Genomic DNA, 18,853 nt, shown 5'->3' on the forward strand with positions numbered 1-18,853 from the left:
TGTACGTTGGCCTTGCCACTATTTCTCCAAGGTAAAGAGACTGTTTCTGAAAGATTCTCGGCTCAAGCTAGGGTACAATTAGGGGTGTTCACGGGTTGGTTTGGATCGGTTATTGGTCAAAATCAAAACCAAACCAACTTAATCGGTTTTAAAATTATTAAAACTAAAACAAACCAAATATAATATACATTTATCGGTTTGGTGATTATCGGTTTCGGTTTGGTTTGGTTTGGTTTGGTTATTCGATTATTAACCATACACAAAAATAAAGGAAACAATTCTTTTAAAATGTGAAAAAAGTGACAACAATCCATTCAAAACGAAAAATAGTTAGAATGACTTAAATTACTAAACTTTCAATCACTAAATTTACTATCAATAAAGCTTTAAAATTCACTATATTGGCCTAGAAGGAAGAGACAATAACATTTTCAGTCCCACAAAGAATTGACATAGACACTCATATACATGAAATCAATAAGATAAATGCTTCATCTTGGGCATTTTTGCTTTCAATAAGTAAATTATAAAGAAATTTTAATGAAAATATGTATAAGATCTTTAAAATTGTTTATAAAAATAATATATTAAGTATGTATATTAATAAAATATATGTATATAATTCATCGGTTCGGTTTGGTTATTTCTTCGGGTTTTTTCGAATAAAACCATAATCAAACCAAATACTATCGGTTTTCAAAAATCTAAAACCAAACCAAACCAAACCCAAATAAAATTGGTTTTATTTTATCGGTTTGGTTTGATTTTTCGATTTGGATCGGTTTTTATCCAAACCGTGAACACCCCTAGGTACAATATAGGGTCATCATAAAAAGGATAAAGAATAACCTATGATTATTAGATAATAAGCAAATGTTTTAAAATGAAATGAAAGAAAATAAGTAAGATAACAAAGCGATCACACCAAATTGATCAGTACATAAAACAGAATTTTATCATTACATAATAATAATTTAACGATCCAATACAATAAAATTTAAATAATAATTAAAATAAATAATTTGTCAACGTAACAACCCACTTAAACATTACGACAGAATAACAATAATTGCAAAAATAAATAGAAGGGTTGCAGGCATCGTACAATTAATCAAACGGAAGAACGTCGTGTTTAGACGTGGGACAACCTTAAGAATGAGAATTTAATGCTGATATGGAATTTTATTCAACATAAATAGTGAGATCGTATTATTATGGATCCTTCTACTAACTAAACTTTTGACCCATTCCATTTTAGTTTAAAATTAATTCATATGATCCACATTATAATCATATTAATTCATACATAAGTTTATTTTTGTGCACCTCCATATTTTATTGACATGAGACCAAATGTGAAAACAAATCGTGAATTATATTTTGATTTTCTAAAATGACAATTATTTTAAACATGTTTTTAGTAAGCATGCCGGGATTGACGACTAAAATGGATTGGAGCATTTGGAGGGATCCTATTTCCGGATGCCTATATATAGAAGCTACTACTCTTGATTAATGTGAAAGTTGAGTTTTCCCACAAGATGGGTGTGTTTGGTTATTGCATTTTCGTTGTTCTAAGTTTGATTGTGAATGAGTCAGTTTTATGCCATGGCGGAGTCACCAGTAGTTTTGTTAGGAAAGTTGAGAAGACAATTGATATGCCTCTGGATAGTGATGTCTTCCGTGTTCCTCCTGGATATAATGCGCCTCAACAGGTATCTTCATATTCTCATTCCCAAGGAGACAGGTCGGAATGTATGGGAGTAGGTTTGCCTCTCTGAGTCTCGTCCTACAAATGATAGCCTTTGAAAGGCCTCCCACAGGGGTGCTTTGTATGGTAGTAGCTAGTTTATGTTAGCTGCTTATTCTTGACCAAGTTATTAGTGAAGAAACTCTCTTGCTTTAATATTTGTCAAAATTTTATTGTGGCATAGTGTTTAAATTTTTTTTTTTATCACATGTAATAAGTTTTGCTTATGCTTGTCACTTTCATGGAGTTTGGTTTATTTGACAATTGATTCTATTTGGGGTTTCTTTTTTATAAGGTTCATATAACACAAGGAGATCACGTGGGAAAGGCGGTAATTGTTTCATGAGTGACTATGGATGAACCTGGTTCAAGTACAGTAGTATACTGGAGTGAGAAAAGCAAGCTAAAGAATAAGGCAAATGGAAAAGTTACTACCTATAAGTTTTATAACTATACATCTGGTTACATCCACCACTGTACTATCGAACATTTGAAGGTTAACATTCTTTCTTTCATTCCTTGAACAAAATTTAATATTGGGATGCTCAAATTGACAATGGATTTAATTCTCCTTCTGTAGTTCGATACCAAATACTACTATAAGATTGGGATTGGGCACGTGGCACGAACCTTCTGGTTCGTAACTCCTCCAGAAGTTGGGCCTGATGTACCCTATACATTTGGTCTTATAGGTAACAATTCCAACCATAATATTGCTGTTGGAGCTTTCTTAGGTTATTTTACCATTGCTTTTGAGGTTTCATTTATATTGTGCTTTCATTTGTGTGGTGTTTATTGGTCAATCCTGTATTTCATTACAGGGGATCTTGGTCAGAGTTTCGATTCAAACAAGACACTCACACATTATGAATTAAATCCAATTAAGGGACAAGCAGTGTTGTTCGTAGGGGACATATCTTACGCAGATAGGTATCCAAATCATGACAATAACAGATGGGATACTTGGGGAAGGTTTGCAGAGAGAAGTACTGCTTATGAACCTTGGATTTGGACCGCAGGAAATCATGAGATAGATTTTGCTCCTGAAATTGTAAGTGATACCGTAATATTAGCTCATTGAGATTTAATGCATTTCTGGATTTTAGATGGTTTTGCAATGGAATTTTGATGAATACATTTTGTTACTATCTGCAGGGGGAAACAGAACCCTTCAAGCCCTACACTCATAGATATCATGTCCCGTATAAAGCATCAAACAGCACATCTCCACTTTGGTATTCAATCAAGCGAGCTTCAGCATATATCGTAGTTTTATCCTCATATTCAGCATTTGGTAAGGATATGACATTCTTGCGAGTACTACTTAACAACTTAATCGATGGTCATGCACTTCAACAACATTCACCTTGCTTCGCGATAATTCATAATGCATTTTCTCGGTGACTTAAAGGCTATTCGGAAAATTCAGGACTTCTGGATTTGTCTGTTTTTCTTACAGTTCCTTTTGTACTTTTCAAATTTTAGGCAAATACACTCCTCAATATAAATGGCTAGAGAAAGAACTACCAAAGGTTAACAGGACTGAGACTCCGTGGCTGTTTGTTTTAGTACATTCTCCATGGTATAACAGCTACAACAATCACTATATGGAAGGGGAAACCATGAGAGTAGTGTATGAGCCATGGTTTGTACAGTACAAAGTGGATATGGTTTTTGCAGGTCATGTTCATGCTTATGAACGAACGGTATGTACAACTCATCCAGTTCTCTGTAGCTTATGTGAGAATCATAGTTTCATCTGTTATAGAAGATGTAAATTTTTATTGTGTTTCAGGAACGGATATCTAATGTGGCCTATAACGTTGTCAATGGAGAATGCAGTCCTATTAAAGATCAATCTGCTCCAATTTATATAACAATTGGCGATGGAGGAAATCTTGAAGGCCTAGCCACCAAGTAAGAAAGTTGTTTTATCTGTTGCAATTGGCATTTGTCAGACAAATAATCGCATATCTTGTACACTAATTTCAGCATGTCAGAGCCACAACCAGCTTACTCTGCGTTCCGCGAGGCCAGTTTTGGACATGCCACTCTCGCCATCAAGAATAGAACTCATGCTTATTATAGTTGGCATCGTAATCAAGATGGATATGCTGTGGAAGCTGATAAAATATGGGTTAATAATCGTTTTTGGCACCCAGTTGATGAGTCCACAACAGCTAAATCATGATGATATACACGAGATCTCATATTTCTTTTCTTTCCTTTTCCTATGTAGCATTCTGTAATTTTGTTTCCTTACAAGGTACACGTAATGAGACAATTAGCATTTACGTACACTTGGTATGTTGTTGTATGTTTATTTCCTAATGAGAGATATAGCTGCAAAACCAGCCAGGGGACTATACAGTTTTCATATGCAACTGATGCACAAAGATTATGTTGAACAAAAAATTACCCTGCAAGGTATAGAAGGTAACATCAAAGTACAAATGTGAATCATTTTTTTCCCCATGAAATTCAAGTATTACTTTATGCATATGTAATGAGTTACAATATGACGGACTATTTTACCTTTTTACACCATTAACATCATAAAACATTGGCATTTGAAAGTACCTTTTTTGAACCAATCTTCGCAACATTTGAACTTTTCACTTTTAGTTAATTCAATGATTCAAAAAAAGGTTTACAACAAAAAATAATAATTTACTTGCTAGCTTCATAATAGCAAAATATACCTTAGGTAGGTGGCGTTTAGGTTAGTTCTAAGTTTGACTCTAAGATAATTGATTTAAGATTTCAATTTTAAGAAAACGATTGTTGTCTAGATTTGATTTTGAAAGAACAATTTCATAAAAGTAATATTAAATTCAAAAACCAAATAAATGCTTTCTAATTAGTGAAGTCGAAGCAAATGAAATATAGAAGAAAGAAAGAAAATAAAAGTTGGAATGAGTTTTAGGGGAAGAAACAGGTTTCCAAAATCAATTGTGCTCTTTAATCTATAAATTTATATAACTCGATGGAATCTTTATATAGTAAAATATTGAATCGTATTTTAGCTTAATAGCTACTTCACCACTCCATATATTACTTTTCCTTTTATTGAAATGAAAGATGGCATTCAACTTATATAAATTCATTTCTTCTTTCTAGTCTAATTTAACTATAATTTGGGACAGCTAGAAAGGCTTGTTCGCAGTACTTTTGGCAAGGGAAAAAATAAAAACGAATTTTATGGGAAGAAAGTGGAAAAATCAAAAGGAGAAGGGTGTTTCTCGTAAAGCATTATAGTTTCGGGGAGGAAATGACAAAAATAGAAAGAACAGGGAGTTACTCGCCACAAACTTTTTATAAGATGCACCGTCACCAAAAAATGGCGCAGGAGACGGAAACTACTCAATTGCACATTCGCCATAGTCGTCACAATTCACATTTTGGCAACTCCGTTTTCAGCCATCGCCGAGAGGAAAAATAATAATTTCAAAAGCGCTTCCTCCACGATCTGGTTGCCGGAGGAGGCGATTTTTTGAATGAAGAGTTCACCTGAATTTTCTCGAAATGGCTGAATCGACGACAATTCAGAGGAGCTCGCCTGAAGGTGATGATCATGAACTGAAGGAGGAGAATATTGAGAAGAAAAAGGATTTTACTGCAAATCCTGAGTTCTTCAGTTGTATGCTTCAGCCAGCGCCTGCCGATTCAGATCCAAATTACATTGGAATTCGCCGGTTCCTCCTTCTTCGCAAAGCTGAATCCGGTGTGCTTCGTCGCAAGGTACGCTTCTTTCACGCATATGTTAGAACACGTGATTATATGTAACTGCATCATCGCTGTGTGTACGCGTGATTTCTCTTCAGAATCAAATGTTAAATACATCCGTGTGGTATCCTGGTTCACAGTCGTATATAGGGTCTCATTGTGAACAATTCATTGCTTTCTTGACATGCATTTGTGGCACTTTCGGTTTATCTCAGTTTAAATTGATTTTTGCGGTTCATTGTGTAAACTATATGCAACTTTATCCTACATTTTGATAGTAGGATCTTTGTATTTGTTGCGATTAGCTATGCAGTGACTTGATAGAACTTTATTGCTTGTTTAAGGACTGGAGATGCAATGGAAAAGGATACGTAGCTTATCGTAATTATATTAGTAGGCCAAGGAATTGGGAGACGTTGCAAATACCAAGCCGACCAAGTACCCCAGGGAACAGGTGGTTGAGATCTATCTTCATTTCTTCTAGTAGCATGCAACCCCTTTATTGCTTAGTGTGCTTGATTAAGACTCATAATTGGTTATTTACTTCTTACCATTTGTGTAATTTTCATTTATCAAATCACTAAGAACTTTGTTAGAAAGAGATTCTCAGTTGACTTTTGTTGCACGTTCCTTTTCTACCGTTTCAGAATTGTTTTGACATCATGGAATTTTGGGGAATGTAAAACTTTACAACACGAAGCTTTTTATTTATTTATTTTTTTCTTTTTTCATGTCATTTGTTGAAGTTCGTACTCCATACAATCTGACATCAGGATAATTTACTGGTTGATGCATCAGTGGGCGATGGATGCCTTCAGCAAGTCCAGTTTCCCAGTTACTCGAGTCGGATAGCTGGAATTCCTTAAAGGTATGTGCATCTTTTGGTTGTCTTTGACTAATATTTTTTCATAACTAGCCTATGCGTGCATCTATTTATGATGATTGATGAGTGTTTGACTATCCATGACATGTCATCCAAAAAGTATTTGGATGATAGATTGTGTTTGCACCCTACGAATTAAGTTGAAGGGTGAAATTTATACAACTAAGTAATTTGAATCACTGGATTCTTTGGAAGCTGTTAACCTGCACCTTCTGAATATTCTTTAGAAATGAAACTTAAACAGTAAACCTATTAACACTTTAATATATTATAATGTCATAATGTTAATATTTCGAATGTAAGAACTCATGTATAACAATGCTTTATTTTGAAATGCGTACTAAAAATATGATCTGAAATACTAATAAAATATACTTTTTTTGAAATTATAAAACGTATTCTTATAATTATGGAAAAAAAAGATTGTGGGAATTAGGGGTGTGCAAAAATTGAACCGACCAATAAACCGAACTGATAAAAGTGTTATTGATTTATTGTTATTGGGTTATCGGTTCGGTATTGATTTTTAATATTAGGTTATTGGGTTATCGGTTCGGTATTGGTTTTTAATATTAGGTTATTGGGTAAATTGATAACTCATTAAGATTAGTAATTTACTACTTTTACTTGTACATAAATATTATATATTAATCTCAATATGTTACTAGTTCCTGTCTTTATCCTTTAGCCTTCAATTCACACTTCACATTATACAAAACAGTAAAATCTAAAGTAAGAACCCTATTCCTCTTAATTTCTCTTTGTGTTACACTTGTATAGTTTTTTTCATGTTTGTTATTATTGTTTCTATTTTATGAGTATTTGTAAAGTTACATTATTGTGTTTTCGCATTAAATTTATTAGAAAAGTCATATTTTTTTATAAGTATTTTCTTATTGGTTAAACCGAAAACCGAACCGTTAAGGACCACTATCAATAAATCGTTCTTATTGGTTTGGTTATTGGTTTAACATATTTAAAAACAAAAAACCGATAAACCGAACCGATAATACATTAAACCGAACCAAACCGATCGATGCACACCCTAGTGGGAATTCATGTTTGTTTAAATACTTACGTTGACTTACTTTAAATAAGAGCTCTCAGTTTATTTGAGATATATGTGGCATATATGAATGGACTCTTTGTGGATTTAATGATATGCTTTGTTGTTTCCTTTGAAATCTGTCTAGCATTTTCTGGGTGACCCTTAATGTGTTAAATGATCTTTTATTCTTACTATTGGAATATTACATGCTAATTGCTTGATACATGTGGTTTAAGTGCTGAGTAAGTTTATTAAACTACCTTTTTGTCCTCACTTGTACATATGGTTTCAATACAACCTATGTACTGATTATATTTGTATATACACAAATGTTATAACCTAAAAAAAAAGACTTAAAGAATTTAAAGTTAGACCATGGAATGCTGCACTGTTCTCTTTTTCTGTTGTGGAGAGGGTTAAGTGGGGGTGAACAAGATTGTCATGGTATGCTTGTTTGGTTATATATCTTTCCAGTGTTCTCATTTTTCAAATCTGCAAATGTTTATGCTAGTTCCATATTTGAGATTCTATATTTGTAGACGTACCTTAATGTCTCCTTAAGGTCCTTTTTTGCAAATACATGTCTTGCACTTGATCTAGAGATGTTGAATAACAATCAACTCATGGATTTTTTGGGTTATAAATGTATACATAGTTACATTCAGACTCTTGATTTGAGTGTCATAATATACTCCAGCATGGAGATGATAAGAACATGCGATTGCTCGATTTGTTCAATCTTCTTGGTCTATAGCTCTTACATATGAGCTTATTAGATTAACTTTTTTAGCAAAGATGAATGCTAAGGTCATTGCCAAATCAATTGTTCGAGTCTAGGTCCAGACCCCAGCCATATACCAATGCTCTTGGTGTGTCACTCACTGGAAGATCGGAGTAGGTTCTTTCTGGTCATTATAGTTGCATGAAAAATGATAATTCTCTTAGCACAATTTTCACCATCTCATGTTTATGCAGGATTTACGAAGTCCCAGTCAAGCAAGTCAAGCATTGAGTCGGACTACTAGTTTCAGTTCAAATGCGAGTGACACTGATGATCGGCCACGTAGAAGGTCGGAACCTGCCTATTCCTTTGTGGGGATGCATTGCATTTTTGACCAATGCAAGGCCATGGGTAATTGTTTTTTCATATCGGAATCAGTCAATCTCTTTCTTCATCTTGCTGAATTATGAACTTAACTAATCTAATTTTTCAGTTACGGTTATAAAGTTTGGGCATATGAGTTCTGATCTACTTGCATATGGAGCAACCGATGGCAGTTTGACAGTATGCAGTGTCTCCATGCCCCCTTCAGTCATTAAGCAGTTAATAGGGCATTCAAAAGATGTCACAGGTTGGATTAACTGGTATTGATTCTGCAGTCTTAGTCTTTAACCTCGTACATATATCAAAGTTGTTTGTGTTGTACTTTTCCTGTGTAAAAATGTATTAGAAATAGTGGCTTAAATTTGTAACCAGTCTTAATTAGTTGCAAGCAGCATCCTGTATCAATGTTGTCAAAGGCAAAAGGTGTAGAAAAGCACCAAAATCTATCGGGGTTTTAAACTTAAAGCTCAATTTAGGGCTTTAGTGAAAAAGGAACTGAAGAACTAAAAAAGGGCAGTCTGGTGCATTAAGCTCCCGCTATGGGGTCCAGAGAAGAACTAATATATAAAAAAGGAAAAAAAATGATAAACACAAAAGCGTTATGGGTAGGAGAATTTTTAAAAAGGTAGAAATTTTAATTAGTGAAGGATTGGTAGAAAAATTATGTGGAAGAAATCAACTTTCCTTAGATCCCTGATTCAGATGCAAATGTTAAGTTACTAATTCAGTATAGTATCTTGTGTTTCCTTAATCTTAATTTCTAATTTCCTATGTCTAATCCGCAACTTATCCACTCAGTATGTATCTGTTCGAATACTAAATCACTTTGATGGTGTATTTATGTTTAGTTCTACCTTACAAGATAGAGTTGTGAGTTCCTTGAAATCAACTAAAGTTTTTCAAAGATTGTTGGTTTGCTATTTGCTAAGGTGCACGCCTAGGACCTCACCATAGTTGAAGCACCACCTAAGCAAAGTGAAGCTTAGCCTGCTTTGTGTCACACTTTAGGTTAGGGGTACGAGAATGGAGAAATAAGTCTTCCAGTATTTGTTGGGTTAAGTTGGTAGAAGCGACACACGGTTTAACACAGAAATTGTTATAAAAGTTCTGACCAGAAGCTATATCCAGAATAGTCAGTTGACTTTTGCAATGTCCAAATGGAAATGGTTTAGTAAATCTCATGTCTTCTGTCCTTGTGATTGTTTGTTCTCCCATTCAACTGATTAACATTTAACTCAGAACCTTAACATTGAAAAAAGGACACTGTGAATCATAGAAAATGTTTAATACTCTATCCATCCAAATTTGAATGGGAGTATTAGGCTGGACATGGACACAGTTTAAGGAAGAAAGGAGGGCTTTTGTCACAAAATAATTTGCCGAAAGTACCAAAGTATTCTTAATACCAAAATACTATGTTTTTTTATGCAGTGGGGGATGTAGTAAGGGCTAAACAAATTGCAAATTGAGATGGAGAGAGTAGCTTTTTTACTCAGGGGAAGGAGTTAGCACCTGCAGTATTTGTTTCTATCACAGTGTGATTCTTAATTGCATGTCCGTTTCACAATGTCTTGTTTGATTTTTCCAAAGCCCAACGAATCCAACCGCCAAATCTATGGAAATGAAAACATGTTGTTGAGGCCTAAAATGTTAAAAATAGATATTGCTGTTTGTCTAACACCCTCCCCATGTATATATGACCCACTAAAACAGTAGTTTTATTACGTTACAAAAAAAATAATTTCTTTTATTAATTTTTTATTAGTTCTGATCCAAGCTCAAATGTTGGTGGTTGTTGTTAAGCCTCATTTTGAATTGACAGAAAGGAAGCATTTTCTTTTGATGCCCGGCTTTGCCAAGAGCTTTTATCATCACACGAGTCTTTTAATGTTCGTACTTTTTTTAAACCTCTTATTACAAATTTGATATTGGTTTTGTAAAGAATCCTTTTAATTCTCACAGTTTTCTGGATATGCGAAATTAGTACATGTGTTCAAGTCCCTACCCCAATCTATTGCTGGTCTAAACTGAGTAATCCAGAAAGCCAGAAACCACACTATGGTGCTCTTATGGAGTTTCTTTTGATTTTCTTCGCATGCCTCTTCGTGACTCTAATTGCAAGTCTGTGCCTCGGTCAAGAGTGACTAAATGCTAGCTATGCTTTATATATGTTTTACATGTTACTGATATCATTTTTGAAATCTGTCCTTTTTTCAGATTTTGACTTCTCCACAAACAATCAGTACATCGCATCATCTTCAATGGATAAAACTGTCAGAGTATGGGATATTTCTAGAGGCCTTTGCATTAGGGTGATTTATGGAGTCTCTTCACAGCTTTGTATTCGATTTCATCCTGTAAGTGGGCAAAGATGTACCTTTTGGTTATGAGTACACATTTTCTGCAACCACCAGAATAGACTTTCCTAGATGACATTCTTCATAGGTTTTCACAAGTCATGTTTGCATGCAAATTTCTTGTGTTGTTGTCAATGTGTAGTTGCATATTTGCATGTGTTCTCCTTTTGCTTGGCAGTACAATAAACCATCTTCTTTGGCTCCATCTTCTTTTCAGTTTTTTTCTTCTCTATTATATTTTGTTACTGTTATCCATTCAGTAAGCTGTATAACTTATTGCATGAAGCACCTTCAAATTCTTTTTTAGGCTTGGCATTTATATGCATTTAAATAACTTACTAAAATTAGTTCTTTCTTTGTTGCCTTTTTTATTTTCTTTTACAGGTGAACAACAACTTTCTTTCTGCTGGCAATGCAAAAAAAGAAATAAATGTAATTATCCTTTGCTTTTTAGCTGAACGCATTCTATTGTTTAGATCTATAGTATAAATCATTGTACATATCCTTGTTAGATTTATTGGCTTAATTAAGGTAATATTTCTTCATGGGCACATGATAAATATTTATCTGCCCTCCGGGGAAAGAGGATAGAACAAAGAAAGGAGGAAAGGATATTTACATGTGCACAGCAGTCATCATGAAATTAGATTACTAGAGAGATAACGTTTCCAAAATGCATCAAGGTACACTTGTTTTTCATCCCCAAGGGGTTGGCTGAGTGGTTGAGGCACAGTACTAATAATCTGGAGAATCTAAGGGGAACAGTACAAATTTAATCAGGCCGACATTCTAACCTACTAGAGTATTTCTTTTGCTTCTAAAATTGGATTTGGATATTGTTGCACTTGATAAGTAGGTTACTTTATTCTAAAAATAAACAAGTAGGTTACTTCATTCTAAAAAAAAACAAGTAGGTTACTTCATTCTAAAACAAAAACAAGTAGATTACTTCATACTTATATGCCTGCAGAAACTGTTGGTGGATTCATACACATGTTCAAATTACTTCTGACTGATTGGATGACGCTGCATCTCTGTATATATATATTTTTTCACCATAATAGAATATGTCACAGCCTTCATTTCACTCTTTATCTTCTACCTCATTGAGAACTAAACCTTAAAACTAACATTCAGGTGTTCAATTTTAGCACGGGGAGAACGATCAGTACAACTGTGGTCGATGGCGAAGTCACTGCCATGGACCATGACCACACTGGTCAGTTTATTTTCTGCGGTGATAATCAGGTTACCTGCTTTGTCCCTATTATTCTTCATTACAATTTCTAGACCTCTCTGTACCAAGGCTTACTATATTCAGCTTTCTTATTTGCAGGGATGTATTTACACAGTTAGTATGAACTCCCATACAGGTGCACTATCTCGAACTCATCGGAATAGAAGTAGCAGTAAGCATAGATCTGCTGTTACAACTGTTGAGTACAGGACATTTTCTCTGCTGGCACGGGGCCCTGTCTTGCTGGCTTTTACTCGTGACGGAAGTTTGTCTTTTTTCAGGTCAAACTGAAATATATGCCTCTCGTCTTGGTTTCTCTTTCTTCTGATTTTCTTTTTCTAGTCATATTGAAAGTATTCTGGGCTTGCAGCGTCTCTTTGGAGATGAAAGGTTATTTGACACTCCGGTGCTCACTGAAGCTGGCTCCACGGCTACACAGCATTCGTGCTTCTTTCTGTCCTTTACTTTCCCTTGAAAAGGGAGAATACATAGGTATGTATCAGATTTGTTCATAAAAAGTTTATTCTCTTTAAAAGCTACTTCCAATTTGTAAATCTCTGCTTGCTTTTTTTCCCTCTCGAGATCCTAATATTGTAGTTTGTTTGGCTACCAAGCTGGAAGTCATTTTCTTGTGGAGAGATTTGTTTTGGTACAGATCCCTTGTTTTATTGACTTTCACTTCCTACCTTTAAACTACAATCAAGAAACTACCAAGCTGGAAGTCTTTTTTTTTTTTTTTGGAAAATAATAAAAATGAAAAAGTTCTAATGTCTTTGATCTATTGTGTTTCATTCTTTGGGTTGCCCTGGTAACATCTGTGTTGTTCCCTGAAGCTTCATGGATGTAAAACATGTTACCAGTCTACTGTTTATGAATTTCTTCCACAACTGACGTAGTTATTCGTTCTGTCAATTTGAAGTTGCTGGAAGTGAAGATGCAAATGTTTACTTCTATGATTTAACTCGGCCAAGGAATACATGTGTTAACAAACTTCAGGTATAAAAAAGATGAGCAAATTTGATCTACAGACTTGTATCATTTCGACGACCACGGAAAGAGAATTAATAAATTGGGGTGTATTTGGCTGCAGGGTCATGGCTATCCAGTAATAGGTATTGCTTGGAATCATGGAGAGAATTTGTTAGCTTCCTCTGATTTTGGCGGCACCGTCATTGTATGGAAGAGAGCAAAAACAGCTTAACATCAATGTAGATCTGAGCTAAAAGCAGTTTGCATGCAGTTGATCTGTTCGATTCTGGCGTGGAATCTGTGAGGATTGTAATTTTCTATACAGGCATATCAGTTTAGCTATCTGAAAGTTTTTTAGGAGACTTGAAAAGTGTGACATCAGTGAGCTTTTGCATACTGATTGCACAATTGTATCTCATTTTTTCACTGACTTTGTACAATGTATTTGATGTCAGTGAATTACATGATTTCTTCAGTAAAAAACGCCCTATCTATCAAGACATGTTAGATGCCTTTCCAGTTCAAACAATATTCCAATTACAGATACCACTTGCGTCTTACATATTTGCGTGTACACTGATGCCGAGTAGAAACAAGTAAAGGGTGAACACTCTACTAATTGAGGATACGCAGCACAATCAAGAAATATAGCAGGCAAAAACTAAGATAAGGTAAAAATAGAGTGGAGAGTACAAAATGTCTTCACATTTACCAGACTCTGAGTAGTTCCCATAGGGGAGATGTTTGCAGAAGGGCTATTGCCTCGAGCAAATACCAACACGTATTTACAGGTAAACAAACTAAACTACTTTAATTTATTATAAACAACACCTGTCACTCTAATAAGAAAATAGCGTCAAAGAACAGAAGAGAAACCTACAGTAAATAATTACACACAACCAAACACTTCCTCGACCTACTTAAAGGACACAAGGTGCAAGGTAATACAAAGTTTCAGTCAGTTCCGTTTACATCAGTCTACATGATTGTCGCTTCTGATGCAGTTATAATTGCCTCAGTGTTTGCTTGCATCCCGTTGGCCAAATAAGTATTACCTCCGGCGGCGTTTGGACTCAACCTGAAATACTCAGGTCAAATTTTGATATTTGAGGCTTCAGTAGCATATCTATATGACAATAACCACCAAACAAAATATTATAGAAAATAAAATCTAAAGAACTCCAGCTATTTTTGGACTGTAGAATTCAAATCACCAAATAACGCACATCTATTTTTGTTCTGTTAATTGAGAAAATCATTTCAAAACTAAGGTGGATCCTTGTGTCCCCACTTCCCATAATATCCATACTTGACTACTATACTATCATTGTTTCAACATTCTTCCATAGGATCTGAAGGCAACCTTACCCAATGTATTAATTTTTGACCAGCAATAGACGATAGTTAGAACTTAGAACCTTGTTAGCTGCATCATTGCCCAAGAGCAAAATACTCTCAAGAGTGTACATGAAATAGTCTCGGAATGTATACGAAATACCCTAGACGCCTAGACCAATTAATTTTTGCACAGAATCAGACCATATTCAGCATTGAATGTTCATTGGAGAACCTCCGTTGCCCAGATTTTGTTTCACCAAATATATCTACATGTATCAAAATCTAGCCCATATTTTCACCAAAAAATAAATAAATAACTTACTAACAGTAATGATGTGCATATATTACATTGTACAATTGTTTAGGGAATGTCAAGGCTAATTAAAGAAGTGACGGAGGAGAAATGACAAGGATGCTTAGAACTAACATTACCAGTTTTCCGAAAAAAGAAAAGGATGCTTAGAAAGACTGAGTAGTACTTGCTTCCCTTAATAAAGCAGCTTTATTACTGAGACATAATTATTTTTCATCAAAAGAGAGTTTGCCTTACCATCATGAGTTGCCAGGGTGGTTTGAGAAGATAAATTTCAGAAAAGATGTATAAATCTCAGATGATTTTTTCCTCTTGCATTTCACCTGTGTATCTCTTATTCCAACATTCCCCTCCTATCAATTACCTTTTCCTTCATGTTTGATATTTCAAAAGGAGCTTTGAAGTACTTAGATCTCTTTCCAACACCCCCACCCCACCCAGTCTGATGACATTTGCTATTTACCTTTCTTTGGCATTACTAGTATGTTGCAAAAGATGATGGGTTACACACCCAAACTGCTACCCTCGCCACATGTAACAAATGGTATGACAAAAGCAGCAGCTTTACTAAGTATGTCTAGTCTAAAATCAACTTATCTTTTTTGTCATTGTTTTTCATACCAGCATGTTTTGAATGAATACAACAAACTACATCAGTGAATAGAGGCCAAGGAAAATAGAAATAAGAAACTTATGTCAATTTAGATCACGGAAAGATGGATCAAAACGGTAACCAGGATGTTTGTGTTAATCTAGCAATGGGCTCACCTTTATATCAGCATGTCTTGAAGTAGCATGAGAATTTAGCAATTTCTTCTGATCTTCAGATGAACAATTTTGGCAAAAGAAGTGGTCAAGTCTCTTGGCTTCCTCTGGCGTCATGTCTATACAAGTAGGGTGGAACCTGGATGAAAATTAAAGGCACTTAGTTGCAGTCATTCAGATGTTAAAAGTAGACGCAAGTGATGTACCAGTTTAGGAAAATGCTTTGTTGCTTAAGAATCTTGACATATGAATGGCTTTAAATATGCAACTATGCTAGCAGAAAACTTAACTGAAGATATGTTCGGCCCTCAAACAAAAAAATCCATATTTTCACCTGAATCCAGTTAGGAAAGGTGATCAAGAATCTGATGTATTCAGCTCTCCCACACCTTGGCATCCTTCCAAAACAAGATTTCCGATGCAGAAAAGTACATACCTAATATAATTAAAGGCTTGACAACCTAAGATATAGCTAAAATAATGACATCTTTCGGTTTTCGCATTAAAAACTCTGATTTTATCTTTCGAGCAGAAATTTCTGATGGTTACTCTTCTTCATTCGTTCTTTTGCCTAACCTAGTTGCAGATATGTGGAGAGATGAAAGTTCAATACAAGCAGAGTAAAAAACAGAACAGACCAATCTCCAAACTTAACATGAAGTCTGGTGTTCAAACCACAATGGAAATAAATTGATCAGAAATATCAAAACCCTCTGAAATAAATGATTTATGATGAGCCAGTTACTTTCCATATAAATAAGTATATTAATTTCCATATATCAGCTCTCGGGATGGCTTAAAAGGCCGTTTAAACCTTGGTTTTGGGATCTGAACAATTTGATCCTTCTAATGAAATACCTTTTTGGGAAATTCCCCTTTTTTTTGCAAGTAAACAATTATCACAATGATAGGAAATTTCATGTATACAAGCAGTACGCCATAATATGAACGAACGACATCCAATCTTCTATACTCAATGGAACTCCATGGGTGCACCAAAAAGATACAACGAATGAGAATGATCATATCTTAAACACCTGATCACAATTTACTGTACCTCGGAATGACCCTATCTTAGTTTCTACCGAAACGTCAATGATTAAGAACAAAAATAGGCAATGGAATACTAGCTTTGAACTAGATTTAACATACTACGAGAGAGTCTGTCATATTAAACTTCGTCTATTCCACTATGAATATATTGTTAAACACAAAAACCTTACCAACATCCAATTTATAAATCAAACCCCTTCAATTTAACATGATTAAGTAATAATTTGAGGAGAGAATGTGTTAATTAACAATTGTTAAGTGATAAAATGCACATGTCATACATTTATTTGGTTGGTGTAAACTCCGTGTGTAGGTAAATTCTTTCCATAATTTGACTTCCTGAACAAAGCATATTCCAAATCTGACCAGCCATATAGATATGCATGACACATCAGCATACATAATTAAAGATATACCAGAAAAGCTGATGGCAGTACAGAGATCTAATGGCCATGTAATAGGGAACTTACTACCTTTTTTGTCAGTATGATAAGGCGCTTACCACTATCACATCAAGGAAACTTTTATTTTACACAAATAGGAGAGCAAAGAGAAATAAGTGTTTCAAAGTAGAATATTAACTGTACTGCATCATGCACTTAAAAAATGTCTGAGTAACTCCACTATGTGGGTAAACTTGCTCCCAACATTCGAGCAGAAGTCATACAACATGTTAAAAGGTATCATGATCCTCCATCAGGAAATGTCTGAGTAACTCCAGATACTCATGAACAGCTTGAGTCGCATACCCTGGTGCAACTAATGGCCAACTTTTCTTTTGAAATTAGCTCTTGCACTATGTCGAGACTTGTCAAAAAAGAAAATAGTACACATAGAGCATGTAATGAAACATAGGAATAGGCTTTGAGATTGGAAACTAGTGCATGACCTATACTATTTAGCAGCAATTCTTACTACACTATTTGCCTCTTATCAGTAACTTTAAACTTGAGAAGATTTTAAACATCATGTAACTGAGAGCTAAACAAGAAACCAGATGATAACATATTACCTACCATGAGAAAAATGTGAAGAATCAGACTTACCAGTCACTGCAGCCCTCACATTGAACCATGAGGTCATCAGGATTGTATGGCATTTCACATTTACAGTACCTGCCAAATTAGGACCAAAAAGAATACTTAGTGATAAAACCAAGGTTAAGAACTTCCAAAAAAATGTTGTTTCCTCATAAACATCACGTAGTTAGTATTGTAGCTACATATTGTCAGATTCTGAAGCACGAAACTATATGAATGTCTTTAAACTGAAAACTTTATTCAGAAAAATAAACTACTGCTCCTCAACAAGCTATTACCAAATCATTAATTACTGATAATGCAAAAATCTGAAGTCAATTACCACTTTTTTAAAGTGTACTAATTAAATAGAGATTGTAAGGAAAAAAGCCACAATTTTTATCAAACTTTGTACATACACAGCTACTCTGTCAGGATTAAATGCTCCGGTAGAAGAATTGTAGTCAAATCGGCAAAAGAAATCTTCGTTCCCAACAGCGTCGAGTTTGGTGTAGCTCTTGAACGTGTGGACCGTACACTTGCCTTCAATTGTGTCGGCACTTTGTATATCACGGTGATCGGACATAAAAAGTTCCTTGGAGCCGTGAAACTGACGTCGGCCACCGATCGACTCCTCCGGACGGTAGTACCACCGGACGTGAACCCTGACGTTGCCACCTCTGTTGTCGGACTCAATCTTCTCAACTCGAGCAACGTACGACGGCTTTGACGACTCCGATGCTCGCATCAACACGCAGTCGCCGGCTGAAGAACGTTTCCAGGTAGCGCAAGTTAGATTTTCCGGCGAAAAAAGTTTTTTTCTGGAAAATTGAGAGAAGGTTTATGAAATAGAACTTACCTCGAACGGTCTTGTTGATGGATTTAACTGTGTAAGAATCTAGGGTTCGACGATTTGTACGAGTTTTAGCCATGGACTGAAGGAGGAGTGTGTAACACTACAAAAGTCATGCGCCTGGAACTGCAAACTGTGTGAACTGTGCAGGAAGACAAACAGGAGAGAGATATATGAATCCAGCCAAGCCAGGGTGTGTCACCAGGGCTCCTCTTTTTTCTTATTAGATTTTTTTAATCAAGTTTCAGGAGAAAGACTATTTTCCACTTTTTAATTAAAAAAAAATCCAAGAACTCGATTCTATGATTTTATTTTGATTTATTTAGATAAAAAATACTAAAGTTTCACGAAAAAAATATACTCCTCCAATTTCATTTTATTTGTCTGATTTTGTTACTACCTGTAGCAAAGAAAACTATCCCAAAATATGTATGACC

The 18,853-nt window shown here is 35.0% G+C and overlaps 3 protein-coding genes across 3 annotated transcripts; 2 read left to right on the forward strand and 1 right to left on the reverse strand.

Moving 5' to 3' along the window:
• The first annotated feature begins 1,487 nt into the window (after window positions 1–1,487).
• On the forward strand, window positions 1,488–3,960 carry LOC125846236 (purple acid phosphatase 2-like). Its single transcript, XM_049525612.1, has 8 exons — window positions 1,488–1,715; window positions 2,046–2,246; window positions 2,331–2,442; window positions 2,572–2,801; window positions 2,906–3,044; window positions 3,236–3,456; window positions 3,546–3,667; window positions 3,743–3,960. Exons 2-8 carry the CDS (start codon window positions 2,103–2,105, stop codon window positions 3,939–3,941), a joined length of 1,167 nt encoding a protein of 388 aa, XP_049381569.1. The 5' UTR covers window positions 1,488–1,715; window positions 2,046–2,102; the 3' UTR covers window positions 3,942–3,960.
• Window positions 3,961–5,084: 1,124 nt separating this feature from the next.
• LOC125873705 (uncharacterized) lies at window positions 5,085–13,537 on the forward strand. Its single transcript, XM_049554578.1, has 12 exons — window positions 5,085–5,491; window positions 5,821–5,930; window positions 6,275–6,344; window positions 8,383–8,539; window positions 8,622–8,759; window positions 10,730–10,869; window positions 11,254–11,301; window positions 12,007–12,117; window positions 12,206–12,387; window positions 12,477–12,598; window positions 13,026–13,102; window positions 13,197–13,537. Exons 1-12 carry the CDS (start codon window positions 5,276–5,278, stop codon window positions 13,305–13,307), a joined length of 1,482 nt encoding a protein of 493 aa, XP_049410535.1. The 5' UTR covers window positions 5,085–5,275; the 3' UTR covers window positions 13,308–13,537.
• A 301-nt stretch (window positions 13,538–13,838) lies between these two features.
• LOC125842362 (chromatin remodeling protein EBS-like) lies at window positions 13,839–18,612 on the reverse strand. The gene is made up of 5 exons (XM_049521645.1): window positions 18,423–18,612; window positions 17,983–18,328; window positions 17,591–17,659; window positions 15,495–15,630; window positions 13,839–14,153 (listed from the first exon to the last, which is right to left on the reverse strand). The coding sequence occupies exons 1-5, from the start codon at window positions 18,493–18,495 to the stop codon at window positions 14,127–14,129; spliced, it is 651 nt and encodes a 216-aa protein (XP_049377602.1). The 5' UTR covers window positions 18,496–18,612; the 3' UTR covers window positions 13,839–14,126.
• Window positions 18,613–18,853: the final 241 nt, after the last annotated feature.

Source organism: Solanum stenotomum, chromosome 1, assembly GCF_019186545.1.
Source record: "Solanum stenotomum isolate F172 chromosome 1, ASM1918654v1, whole genome shotgun sequence".
In the NCBI taxonomy this organism is placed as follows: Eukaryota; Viridiplantae; Streptophyta; class Magnoliopsida; order Solanales; family Solanaceae; genus Solanum; species Solanum stenotomum.